A 13,515-nucleotide genomic window follows, 5' to 3' on the forward strand; every position below is an offset into this window, starting at 1 on the left:
CATAACCAAAATCTCTTTGAAAGGAATACAGCAGAATGCATTTTCAAGCTCAGATAACTTAATGGGATGACAAGTGTGTAAGCTTGCAGCTCATACACATTTTCAGGGATAGGGAGTATTAAAGCATATCACAATTAAAATGTTAAGGAAAAAAAAAAAAACAACAAACCCCAACAAAAAACCCTCTCCAAATACTTTATCACTAATGGTCATCCCTCCCAAAATAAACTCAACATTTACTTTACACAAATGAAATATTATTTCTATTATAAGAGAAAAAAGGAAAATGGAGAAAAAATGGAAACGGAATGGTTGGTGCATGCTCCCTACAAATATAGCTTAATAGTGACAGTGTTTAAGTTTGAAATTCAATACACTTATTGTTCAAGATAGTCACAGTCTAATGGCACTCTTATTGATTTTATTAGATACTATTTTATTATTATCAGGTTCCAAATCTTTGCAACAGAAACAATTACTTTGCTGATGACTGTCAAAAGCAAACATCCTATTTTATATGTACACAAAGATATCAATATATGTTCAAATGTTTTAATTTATATACACACACCTCTCCAATCTTTGCAGTTCAATGAAGTGTAAACAGTGTTGTCATTAAAAAACACGTTCTTCGTTCACAGCAACAATATTCAGGTAGATTAATAAGCTTTTATACCTGGACTCTATTATTCCTTTGCCATTCATTAACATTTCATACACCTTGACAGCAATTTATCTGGCACTGCACCAGAAATACAAGTAGGTCAGCACAAGGTGTTCCTCTGTATGGTTTCATCCGGTATAAACATCCTGAGTTAGCCTTCAGGTACTACATTTAAATATTCCTAGTGCCAATTAAGATAATAATCAGAACTATTTTGGATATCATTGTCCAAGTAATACCCTTATTTTTGTAAGACTGATTCTGTAAGGATGGACAGGAAATTCTACTGCAGAATCAGGGAACCCTCTGCAGCTCTCTTGGACAAACTGATACGTGAGATTGTGCCTCAGTGCTACCTCTGTGTGAAACCTCCTTAAAATCCTCAGCATATCCAAGAGGAAAACGTATATACATGTAGAGAAAGGTAAATGGAACACTGAGGTTTGATAGTCAGACATTGAAAGTAATCATAACAGGCACTTAAACCAGTCAGACACATGCTAATCTCCAGGGCATGAGAAATAGCAATGGATATGTAAGAATATTTACTTTTTTCCCCCCATTTATGGAAAAAGTGGATACAAATCGATGGTCTCATGGCAAATGAAAGAAAAAACTTCAGATGTATTTTTTTACTAAGGTACTAAGACATATCCAGCATTTATAGCAACTACACTGATGATCTGAGTCTGAAGTTGGTGTATAAGAGTCAAGGATCAGGAATTAATTCTCTGTGAAGTGCAATGACATTTTGGTGACTTTCTCTAATTCGTATACCTTGTGTTATACTTTAGGACTAGAGTTGAGTTGAACTCAAAGCAGCAAGCTCACTTTTAACCACATACCCTGTGACACATCATAACTTACAAGATCAAGTGCCAGCACTACAGGTTTAAATCAGAAAAACAGGCCAGTGTGAGGAAAAAGTGCTTAATTTTTTTTCTTTTCCTTTTTTTAACATAAAAGAAAATTTTACCACTCTGAACCAATACAAGCATTTGTATTACATAAATGAAAACACTTCAAAAGGCAGAAATAAACCAGTACTTTCAATTCCTTACTGATAATTGCAAATGCAATTTTCACTCTGAACGTTATATACCCCCATTTGTGATCACTGGTATACTGAAAGCATGTGCTTTAAGACACTGAAGAATAATCCCCGCTGATTAAAAAAAAAAAAGAATAATGAATTAAATTAAAAGTTGCTAGAAATAACTCACAGGCAAAAAATAAAACTAAAAGAAAACAATAGCAGTAGCCTAAAGAGACATATTTTTTCCTTCAGAAATGAATTCCCATCTGCTTTTAAAGAGCAACATGTTTTTCCATTGCTGGGAATTACAGCCGAAGCCAGGACAATAAAGCAGGAAAGCCACAGGCAAGAGCAGAAGGCAAGTGAAGCCGGCTGACAGAGTAGCAGGCTAGGTCCCTCTTTTCTAAGCCTGTGTTTCGGTGACAGCTCAACAGTCCCCGGCTGTGCTGGCAACACACTCCCCTCTGCCATCCTCAACAAAACGGAGCTCCTGGTAACTCCACCGTGCACAAGGTAGCATGGAAAAGGGAAGGCAAGGGCAGGGGAGGGAGGCAAACAGCACAGTCAGAGCTGCTGGTAAAATGGCCTCGGCTGGTTTGGTGAAACTACAGCCGTTTTATAAAAGCTCTCAGGAGTGAGCAGTCCCATCGGTGAAGGATTGCGCACCCCCGACACAAGTGATGCTCCTACTGCAGGCTCTTCCCCCACGCAGGCATGCAACAAGAAACAACCCTCCACAGGCACAGGGAGGACAAAAGCAAACCCAAGTGCTCGTTTACAGAACCTGGGTGGACGATGCCATTAAAATAGTTAATAACGACACAGAAAGGAAGAAAAAAAACATACTGAAATTAGCTGTGAGGTTTCTGCACCCTAACAGTTTCAGCATTTAAGGAATCAAAATGTTCAGCTCTTTGGGCTGTAGGCAGGAAGAAAATCTCAGGTTTGAGAAGCAGGCTAAATCTCATACCTCAACACTGTCTGGTGCTCACTTGGGGGCTCATTCAAATTCCCTCTGGCATTTTCCCCAAGTTCCTGTGAGGATCACTGTTCTTTGAGTTACTCAGGAAGCAGTTTCGACTGTATCCTCCTGAGCTGTTAATGGGTCTGACCTTTTCGGAAACGCTAATGTCCCTTCAGCCAGATGCATTAAATCTCCTCTGCTTGATTAAACTATTAGCAAATCATTATCTCACTGAAGGATAAAATGTTCTTTCCCAGATGAGCTAGCCACTCATAACTTTCAGTGCAAATATCTCCTGTATACCAAACCTTACATTTTGCATAAACACGCTAATTGCCAACCATGCTTTATATACTCATAGGGTGAACGCACACAGTACTTTATTGGGTCTCTGCTGAGACAAGATGTGATGAAAATCAGCCTACTTAGGGCAACAAGCCCCCCACCCCATCTCTGCAAAATGCATGAGGGGAACCAGATCTTTCTGAAGTGACTAAAAAGGAGAGCAGGGAGAGGCAGCGTAACGCCACAAATTCTTGCGGTTCGGCACCACCGTGCCAATGAGTGATTACCCGGACGTTCACACTCCCCTCGTTCCCAGTCTGCCCAAGCACATTCTGCACGTACGAGGTTCTTGCAAGACCAGCAGTAAGCAAAATCCCATGGGAAGTCCTGTCTAGTTAGTTATTTCCTTTCCGGTGATTCATCTCGTTTATCCCAAACATTGACATTCGGAAAACACTCTGAATGCCAGGTATTTCCTCACCTTCCAGCCACCTGTGCCAAACGCATCCTCAGCACTGATAAATGTGTGTAGGAAGGTGGTGATCCCGTACTACCCATATTGGATGAAGGCTGAGTCTCTTTTCCTCACCCACCCACACAAAAATGTTCACTTTTCAATAAGTGCTATAAATTACCAGATCCTATGCATCATTCCAAGAAAAACTTCAGAGGTTCATCTGAGGCCTTAATCTTGCTGTGCTTCAATCTGATGGCGTTCCTCACTTTGAAAACTGAATTTAATTGTACTACTGTATCCTGGTGTGGAGCTAAAGAGAACTCCTTCAGAAGGAAAGGCTGTCCAACAGAGTCAGGCCAGAGTCATTTCAGTCACAGATGTTTTAACTAACAAACTGTATTTTCAAATCACACATTTCTGATAAGATGTATTTTTTTGGAGGTATCTTAGAAGTTCAAAATCTGAGGGTCCGATCCCAAGGCATAATGTGTTGAGCACCTTCAATGCCTGCTGAATTCAATGGGAACTAAACATGCTCTGCATCTAGTAAAACTGAGCACAAAAGAAACAAATATATTTTCAGCCAGGACATGATTTGAAGGGTCTACTTTTTTTTTTTTTTTACCCACACAGAAACTTCATCTTTTTTCTTTTTTTAATGTTAGGCAGAAAGCCTTTCCCTTAACCTTAGAAGATCTTTCCCTTCATGGAAAACTAGATGTAAAGAAGATAACACATCCTAATTTGTCAGATGTCCTTTTCCACCACCCACTACATCCAAGCCCTCTCTCACCTTTACTGTAGATGCTCTCTGCTAAAAAGACAAATTTTCACAATCTCTTAAAGGACTGTTTACCCTCCTGTACACCTACAATGGAACGCATCCTCACTTTTTTTTGTAGTTGGTACCTTCCTCTATAAGAAAAAAAAGTATTTGGGGAAGTTTTGGTTTTTTGGCATGCTTTTTTATTAAAGTTTAAATATGTCAATATCTGGTAAACAAGAACATGCATGTTTTAGAATACATATTTTAAGAGTTAAAGGCTTTAGTTAATTTGAGCTAATGTGCTGCTGCAGAGATCCTTTCTGGCATCAAATATGCTCTGATTTGAGCCAGAGCAAACCTTCATTGGCTTGCTTTCCCCATTCCCCCCCCCCTTCATTCTCTGTGTTCCCATTGAAAGTTATTGCAAAGTGAGAAAGATATTTTTTACATTAACTACTCTACTCCGACTAAGAACCAGTGAAAGATTTACAAGTTCCCAGATTCCCTCTTTACTATTGTGTCCTGTAAGCATGGAAACTGATAATACTATAGAAACAATGCCAGCCTTCGCTTTCACCATGACCTGCTTTCTACCAATTTAAAAGCAGTCAGTCTCATTAGCTTACTTTTATAAGCACACTTGTCTTCAGAATACTGTCATCATATCCAGAATATTTATTTTTTTTATTACTTCTAACCAACTTTAAACTCAATAGAACCCAACAGTTGATTTCAGTTTCTGCCTAAGACCTCCCTACCTGCTACTGCCTTCTAAACTGTAACAAACATAATCTGACTGGGGCTTGGGCAAAAAAGCAAGGTCCTTCACTCTACTGGGTTTATTTTCCTTTTTATCACCTATTTTCTGGAACAAAATACTTCTACAGTGGGGAAACACTGTCTTCATCCCTTGCCTACCCCTCTTCACAGAGCAAGCTCCAAAGATTTGAAGGCAGACACACTCCTTCCACTTAATTTGTAAAGGCAAATGATACAGTCTTTTTTTTTCCCCACACACAGTTCTAATAAATACATCGGTCTTTGCATTTATAAAGGTGGATGTCCTTCTGCTAGGCCAAGACATCTTCCAGCTACAACCTTTCTTCTTTTCTGTTTGAGACAGTGTATAATTTAAAAATTACAGGACAAGCAATTTCCTATCAGATACTGTCCCTGTGATTTTGTTCTTATTTGCACTAGAAAGTGCATTGAGACTACTGGTGTCTTCTGTTACAACAGAGAGCAGCCAATAATTATGAAAAACCTAATCTGAACCCCTAATTAAAAAAATAGAGCACCTGAATTTGTGGAAAGCCCATCTTTCCTAAAGCAAACTGGCTGTAGCAGCATCACGAAGGCAAGCAAACGAGCCCCAAAGAACTCACACTGCTTGCACTTTGAAACACTGCTTTTAAATACTTTTGTGGTTGGATCTTTAATTAATCATACTTCATAGAAAGCCCAGCGAGAAATCAAGCAGATAAAGCTTCTCAGCATGAAGTATAACAGTGAAAATGCTATGATCAAACTGAACAATCTTTGAGTGAAGATATCCCAGTTACATAAAACCATTAAAAAAAAAAAAAAATCACCTGTTTTATAAAAGTTGGATCTCCTGCAATTTTCCCGAAATAAAATGCAGGAACACTAGAATAAATCTTATAAAAGTTTAGATGCAGCACGACACTTGTTGTTTTAACCATTTTTTATTACTTTCAAGGACTAGAGGCTTCTCCTCCACGCCTACCAGTGCTCCTTGCTAATGCTACAGCATCCGGAGGTGCTGGTGAGGCCAGCGGCGCGGCGCAGCACAGCACAGCCTCCTGCTGAACCATGCCAGGCGCCAGCTGCCCAGGCACAGCCTTCAGTAGAAATTTCCTAGAAAAAAAAGCTGGGAGCAAAGACAAGAGCAGTCCTGAGTGCTCCTCCAGCATGCCCGTGAAACCCGGCGGCCTGCGTGCGAGGGCAAAGGAGGCGTGTGGTTACTGCCGAGCTGCCCCTGCAGCAACCAGAGCTCCACCACGCATGGCTCGGTCCCACCGGCTCATCTGCAAAGAGGCTGAGGTGGTCCTGGGAAAAGGCAGATACCTTCAGGGCAGAGATGCAGCTGAAGAAGTTGCCTTAGAGGGAGAATGGAATGATCCTTGGTGCCAACACCAGCACCGAGGCCAAACCTTGCTATTCAGAAACTTCTAAAAACAATTTCTTACTTTCCTGATTTACAGATACTGAAGCATCCCAGAAGAAAAGCCTCAAGCACCACTGCAGAGCACTACTTCAGAAGGGCCTGGAAATGAAGATCGAACTCAAACCCAAATATTTCTAGAGAGCTGAGGCTTTGTTTGACCTATACTATTAGCATAATAAAAGCTACTGTACAGAAATTGCTCCTGTAATGCACTTATTTTTCTAAATACATTAAACTTCACTTACACATGAGAGAAGGAAATTGTAATTCACCCTCATAAATTATCTTCCATCTTCTCTCACATGAAACAGTGGGAAGTAATCACCCTATTTTGCTATCTTGATATATCTTTAAAGTTACTCATTAAGAGAAACGTACATCCAGCAGGTGAATAGAGATAACTGGTCATAAGTGATGATGGCAAAAAAATACAAATATCTGATCTGAAAAAAGGCCAAGTTGGAAGCCAGATGCATACTGAACTATCCACTTTACTTGCTGTTTATTCAGCTCATGTCAGGATGATTCAACTCATCTTTACACGCAACTCCCTATTCATACAGCAGCTTCTAGTCACAAAACCAAGCATTTTCCATTTCTTTTTCTAAACAAAGGGTAGAACAGTGGAATGGGAACTTACTATTCAACAGCGGAAACTATTTGTAAAGCTGGGAAGCTGGAGACACTAGGAAGAAAAGGCTTTAATGAAACGGGCCACTGTGCGTGCCAACTGTCAAGACTTTTTATATATTCTTCCAAGGAACACTGACTGAGGCTTTTTCTGTATTTACTCTTTACATCCCAGTTATTATAATTCTTTGAATGATGCCAAAGAACAAAATTCATGAGACATGCCGTATTAGAAACAGGCAGGCATTTTTCCCCCTCCAACTACTCTGTAGCTGCACTCAATGACCCATTAACTTATTTTTGGTTCTGTACAAAGCCAGCACCAAGACATTTGTGACTCATTATCAACTAGGCACAGGAATTCACCGTTAGAGCCTCAGCTGATCCAGATCCAAAGGAAATCCCCATATGCTTGGGATTTCTGAAATACAAGCATTACAGTCGTTGCCTAGTAAGAAGACAGTTTCCATACACAACACAGGATATGTTTATATTTATGTTTTTGCAGGCTTGTAACACAGCCAGAGGCAGATAAATTTTCCCAGGGCGGCAAAAGTCCTATCACTGACATCTGGGTAAAAACACTGTACTGTTTCAAGTCACTACTCCAAAGCGTGGAGGCAGTAGAGCTGCGACAGTTTTCCAGACCAACATTTAAGCCTGAAATCCTTTTTATTATTGCCCTTTTTTCATTATGAGATCCCACATTCTGCAGCAAAAAGACGTGCTACACAAAACAGCTTTGCTCACTGCACAGCTTTCATTCATTTGTTCCTAGAGCACAGTTTGTCCTGTGCCGTGGAGGAGGAAAGCTCTTGCAGGTTTGACTTTGGTGTCTGCTGTGACAAAGTTTCCCGGAATGAGCCTGGAGGCTAGCCCAGACACTGCTCCTGCGTATGGCAAGGTCCGACCCCATCCCTTGGGCTTGGAGCACTCACCCCAGTACCCTCGCCAGCCAGAGGCAATGCAACATTTTACAACATACTTGCATTTAAGTGGTAGCTAAATGAGCAAAAGTCTTGCCTGGGAGAGCATATCCAGTGACCAGTCAGTTAAGAAGCACCTTCACCACTACAGGAATCACACGTATACTCCACAGTCACTCTTTCTTTTAGAACAAGGCAAAAGTTTAACTTATTTCCCTGCCCTTTGTAAACATCAAGAAAGATGGTGGAGCCGAGGTAAGCACATCACATTTTCCACTCTGCTATGGAAAAAGTAGAAGGTGACTACATCATTAAAGATGGCGCGATAATGCATACACCAGGACTGGCTACAGTAAGGTGGAAATTTTAATTCCGGTTTTTCATACCTTTTAAGAGCTCGAATTGGCAACCTTAGGAACATTCTTTGAATTTTTGAAGTAATACAATTACTTTCAATTAATCAAAATGAGGAAAGAATTAAATATCCTTTCACAAGACACTGACATGAATAATGTTCAGGGAGCGGAGTGTTGAACGCTAACGTACCAATGCTTATTATAACTGCCAGGCAGCAGCATCTGAGAAAGTCTCTCCTTCTACACAGGACAGGAAATAATTGTCTGATATCCATTGTCAGAAGCTGACTAACTAACTCATAGCAACGATCCATAACAATACATGCTGCTGTGAGGTCTTGATTATATGGAATAAGAAAATACGAGCTTCAAAGTGACCAGTGGCTCCCTTGCAATTCCCCTACACTGTCTCATAACTCCGTCTCTCCTCCCTCCATCTGAGGCTCTCAGTCACAATCCTAAATGCAAAAGATCCCCTGGGGAGGCCCAGGTGAACTGTCTGGGCAGTCTGGAGGCACTCGCCCCCACCTCCCTCCACTCCTCCTGGCAGCACATCCTTAATGAGACCACCCGTGATCATACTAAGGCTCACCCTGGAAGAGGCCCTTCCCCGGCAACAATCCTCAGACGGAGATCTTGAAGGAAAAAAGCCCCAGACTGTATTCTGTTTTCCAAGCAGAAACACAGAAATCTCTCAAACATTCTCTTTCATAATTCACACCGCCACTTTGAGAAGACTCAAGGGATGATACCTGGATGATACTTGATTTCAATTTTAAAAACAAAACTTTGTACACCGACTCCGTGGCCATTACCATTCAGAAAGTTTTACCTCTGCTCCTGAGTACTTCTGGGTGTGCTGAACGAGCTCTGATAAGCAGACTTCATCATTGACTGGCATGGTCTGAAAATGAAGTTTGAAGATCTCCCCGCGAGTGGCTGCATCTGGCAATGGCACATAGATCATTCTGTCTATTCGTCCTGGTCTCAGCAAGGCCTGCAATAAAAGCATCACAGGAAAAGTTATAGCGCATGGCACATCACATCAAGAAAGTAAAAACCATTACTCAATTAAAAAAACCCAATGCCACCAAATAATCATCAATTTCAGCAAAAGCAAGAAGCTGTACAAGAACAATCAAGCTATGCGCAAGAGAGGTTGTTCTCCTACATCAGAATGGATCAGTTGCTGAAAAGACAGTAAGGCTACTCAGCTCAAGAAATACCAGTTAATAGAAAAAAAGAATCATAAAGTAACTACAGTAATTTTCCTAAAATAATAATTCTAGGCTTGTTGCAAGGTGTGCTGGAATGTTAGGACTTGGCAGAAGGAGAGGTGGCAATGGACATGTCCCAAGTTCAGATCTTCAATCAAGACAACAAATGAAGAAAAGAAGATTTTTGAAGTGGAATTTATATTCTGGATTCATGTTGCTGTACACTCTTACAGAAGGGAAGATTACTCCAACAGTTTTTTAGGCAAAATAAGGTTAATGATAGACAGAGGCCAGTGATGCTCAGCTTCAAAAAGGGAGATAAAAAACCACAGACGTGCAAAAGCACTACAGTTAATACCTTTTAGCATCAGCTTTGAGCTGTTGGAAAAAAACTGTTTTGTCCTCCTCTTCTGCCACAAGACAAGTGAAAATTCAACAGATGACTACAGTTACAAGCTAAGGCCCCCAACTCTGCTGTTTCATACACGTATACTGGCCCTTGCACTTTGGTTTCCCAGTCTTACTCAGATTATATATACCCTGGGGAGGCGGGAGGGTGACAGAGCAAACTCTGGGCAGCAGCAACAGACGACGCAAGAGGGGCCAACAGCCACCAAGGGCAGTGTGGAGGGTTCAGAATGGACGGGAGGAAAAAAAATATCTAGAAGAGAAGCACAGCCTTGGGGCAGGTCACTGGGGAGGCTGCGGAAGCTTGTCCTTGGGCTTGTAGCTTGGCCAGACAAAGCCAAGTCCTCCCCGATCTGGCGCTGGCGAGAGTCCCGTGTTGTGGGGGAGTGGGACCACGGGGCCTCTGGATGCCCCCCCACCCCATCCAGCACTTCTGTGACTCTATGCTTTCCGGATGAGGTCAAAAGGTAAACATTATCTATATATAAAACAATTATAGCAGATACATAGGAGAAGCCAAGCTCTTAAATTTATGAGAAGAGAGGAAGCTCATTCCCCTATATTTCTAAAAATCTCCAAGATTTTTGAAAACCATTTACAGTAAAAAAGTAAAAACCCTCCCAGCCTTTCTCACTTGACATTTGAAAAAAAACCCAAAACCTGTGCATAGCGAATGCACATAAATACTATTTAAACTATTTTTTAAAAGCTGAACAATGTTTATAAGATTCAGCATGTAACCTAAATTGTTTTTATGTTATGGTTCTCCCTTGGGCAGAGTAGTTTGAGTTCCAGATGACTAGAGATATTGCATGGCTGTCCTGGGCTGTCAGCCAATAAGTCTTTTCCCAGCCTGATCATGTCAGTGAAAGTCATGCTGAAAAAATAGTAGGAAAGAGCCTTCCTTCCTGCACAGCATTGATCAAGTTAACACCCTTCCTAGTGTTTCTTTAAAAAGACTGTTGTGGTGCTTCAGAGTGGAAAAATGTATCCTGAATGTTAAGAGATGTCTTGTTATTTTTAAAACAGAACATGGAAATACACAGCAGAAAGTGCACGGCCCTGCGGTGTGTTGCATCAAGCTATGTAAGGATATAGCAAGGCTGTGCTGGGAAGATTAAAAGTCTGTGTTCAGCCCAGTAGCCTGTCCGCAGCAGTGGCCAACGCTGGGACCCTACAAAAGAGAGCGAGAAGCAAGCCATCCACTGGTATTTCCTCACAAGACTGTGCCACTTTGCACAGCACTCTTGACATATTCAGCAAAGAACTCAACTCACCAATGGTAACTCGACCAGAGTGTAATTCAGTGTCTAAATCATCTGTGTATCAGGATATTGCCATTTTTTGCCAAGACACTTGAAAGAGAAATTTGCATGCTTCAAGACTAGGCTTGGAGGGAGAGGAATTATACTGCAATTGCATTCTGCGTGCTCTTAAGGAAATGCCCATAGCTAATTCTATTATTTAGAAGAAACAAGAAATGTTCACATGAGTACGGTGGTGTGCATCTTTTAAATCAAGGCAGGTTTAATCAGGACGCCTAGATAATTAGAGTGTTTTCTACAGCCAGCTTAGCTTCACACTGATGAATGACCACGGCTGTTGTGCAAGTGAGGCAGGAAAAGTGTTTGATGCCAATCAGCTGGGAGCAAGCGCTCCCCTGTGTTGCATCGGCTTTCAGTTCTGAGACACAGCCTTCTAACACAACGGAGCACCCACGTTTGCAGAGCGCAACTGCATATGTAAAAGAGTGAAATTTTTTTTTTTTTTTTTCTCAGTTACTAAAAACTGTATTTCCTCTAGTCTGTCCCAAATGCTTTGCATTTTATATATAATCATAGTTGGAGGCCCAAGTTTTTAACACGCTATCATTACTTTTTGCTACAAGCAGGCCTAGGGACCTTGTCCAAGATGGCCAGATGTGCTGGGAACTGTACAAAAAAAGCACAAGTCAGTGTGTGCAGAGCTTGCTGCTTAGACATAGACAAAAAGGAGAGAAGAGAAAATATGCCGTAACCTCACTTGAGAGAAGAGTCAAATTCCCTCCAGCCCCTGGAGAGAAGAGCAGATTGAACTGAGAGCTGGTCTCCACCAGCTCTCTCAACAGTCCAGTCAGATGGGAAATGTGGTGACCCTGGGCACAGCCCGGCTGCTCCTCGCTTCGCTGTCCCTTTGGCAAGCCACCGGCCCCCTCCCCTCTAAGCTCCTGAGGAACTAAAAGCCGAGGGAGAGAGTGAGGAAGGGGCCTGCCTTGATCCGTTCTATATTACTGGAGGAAAAATCCCCAGTGAGAGGCCATAGGTGGGTTGCAGAGCGGCTCTGCTGCCCACTGGTCTGAAAGCAATTGGAAAGCAACAGCAAGTCGAGGCCGTTCTCGTTTGCAGGAGACCACGTTGCCCCCTCAGACTTTTGTTCTCTGCATTCTTCTCATGGAGATACTTTTCCTTTTTGGCCAAAATAATTCAGGAGCCGGGACTGAGCTGCACGTAGAGGTTGGTAATAAGGGAACAAGATGTCCCCCTTGATGTTTTTGCACACTGAAGTTTCCTCTGGAGGAAAACGAGCTCTTTCTGGGTTGCTTAGAGAAGCCTGCTGTGGCATTTGGTGTGGACACCTGCAGCAGCGGTGTCAGCTTCAACACCAAGGCCCAGGTCATGCTTACTTCTGCTGCTGGCAGCAGTACTTTTGAGTTTGAGGTTTCCTGCTGGCACTACCTTTTTCCTCAACGCTGCTTTCTTTACAGACCTAGAAGGTATTTCTCTTCTCAGCAGGGTGTCACATGATGCAAGCTTCCCCACGGGAAGAGTTTTGGAGGTAGTCGCTCCAAGCGCGCCATGACTTTCACAGGCTGTTCCAGAAGATGGAGCTTCAGTCTTGCAGTTTGCACTTTGGAAATCGTGAGGAGGGGAGCGATAAGGACACCCAAGACACCTCCGGACCAGCCCCGCAGCCCGTGGGCCACACTGGGATCCGGCGCTGACCCGTTGGCGAGGCGGGAGGTGAAGCCGCCTGGGATTGATCCTCGCTGCTGAGCTGGAGGAGGAGGAATTTGGCAGGAGAAGGTGGTGGCTTGGCTGAGCAGGAGGAGAGGCAGGTGGGGGAGGGTGAAGAGTTGAAGCTGAGCTGCAGGTTCAGGCAGATATGAGCTGCTGGGAGTACAAAATTAACCGCTTGCGGCTGGGAGATGCAAAACTGATTTGAGGCGAGCAGCACACAGAAGGTGGGAAGTTGATGGGGCCAAAATTAATTGATGTGTGCGCAGAGCTACATAATTCACAGATGTTGAGATGTGAGGGTTGCATAATTTATGTAGGCCAGAAAGGGCACAAAATTAAGTAATTGGGGTTTTGGTAGAAACCAGAATACTTCATACTATTAAGCAATTCTTTTGCAAGTTTATGTAATTTTTTTGTTGTTACCACAACAGTCACAAAAGGGGTCTAAGTGCACAGGCACTGAAAGGTTACTAGTGGTATACAGATACAATATTCCTCAGGGGAGCACTTGGAAAGTGGGATAATCGTCATGAAATACATAATATCATCAATAGCAAAACCACATTTTAATTAAGAAGGAACTGCTCCTCTTTCAACAAGAAATGCTTAAATTCTCTGGTAG

At 42.2% G+C, this 13,515-nt stretch overlaps 1 protein-coding gene across 2 annotated transcripts in view; it reads right to left on the minus strand.

Moving 5' to 3' along the window:
- Positions 1 to 13,515, minus strand: part of SPATA5 (spermatogenesis associated 5) — a 236,514-nt gene that overhangs the window by 57,231 nt on the left and 165,768 nt on the right. For both annotated transcript variants that reach the window (XM_032997616.2, XM_032997615.2), the window contains exon 15: positions 9,105 to 9,269. In XM_032997616.2, coding sequence (XP_032853507.2) covers positions 9,105 to 9,269 — 165 coding nt within the window. The remainder of the gene's footprint in view (positions 1 to 9,104; positions 9,270 to 13,515) is intronic.

The sequence above is a fragment of the Tyto alba genome, unplaced genomic scaffold (assembly GCF_018691265.1).
Source record: "Tyto alba isolate M040663 unplaced genomic scaffold, T.alba_DEE_v4.0 Super-Scaffold_23, whole genome shotgun sequence".
In the NCBI taxonomy this organism is placed as follows: domain Eukaryota; kingdom Metazoa; phylum Chordata; class Aves; order Strigiformes; family Tytonidae; genus Tyto; species Tyto alba.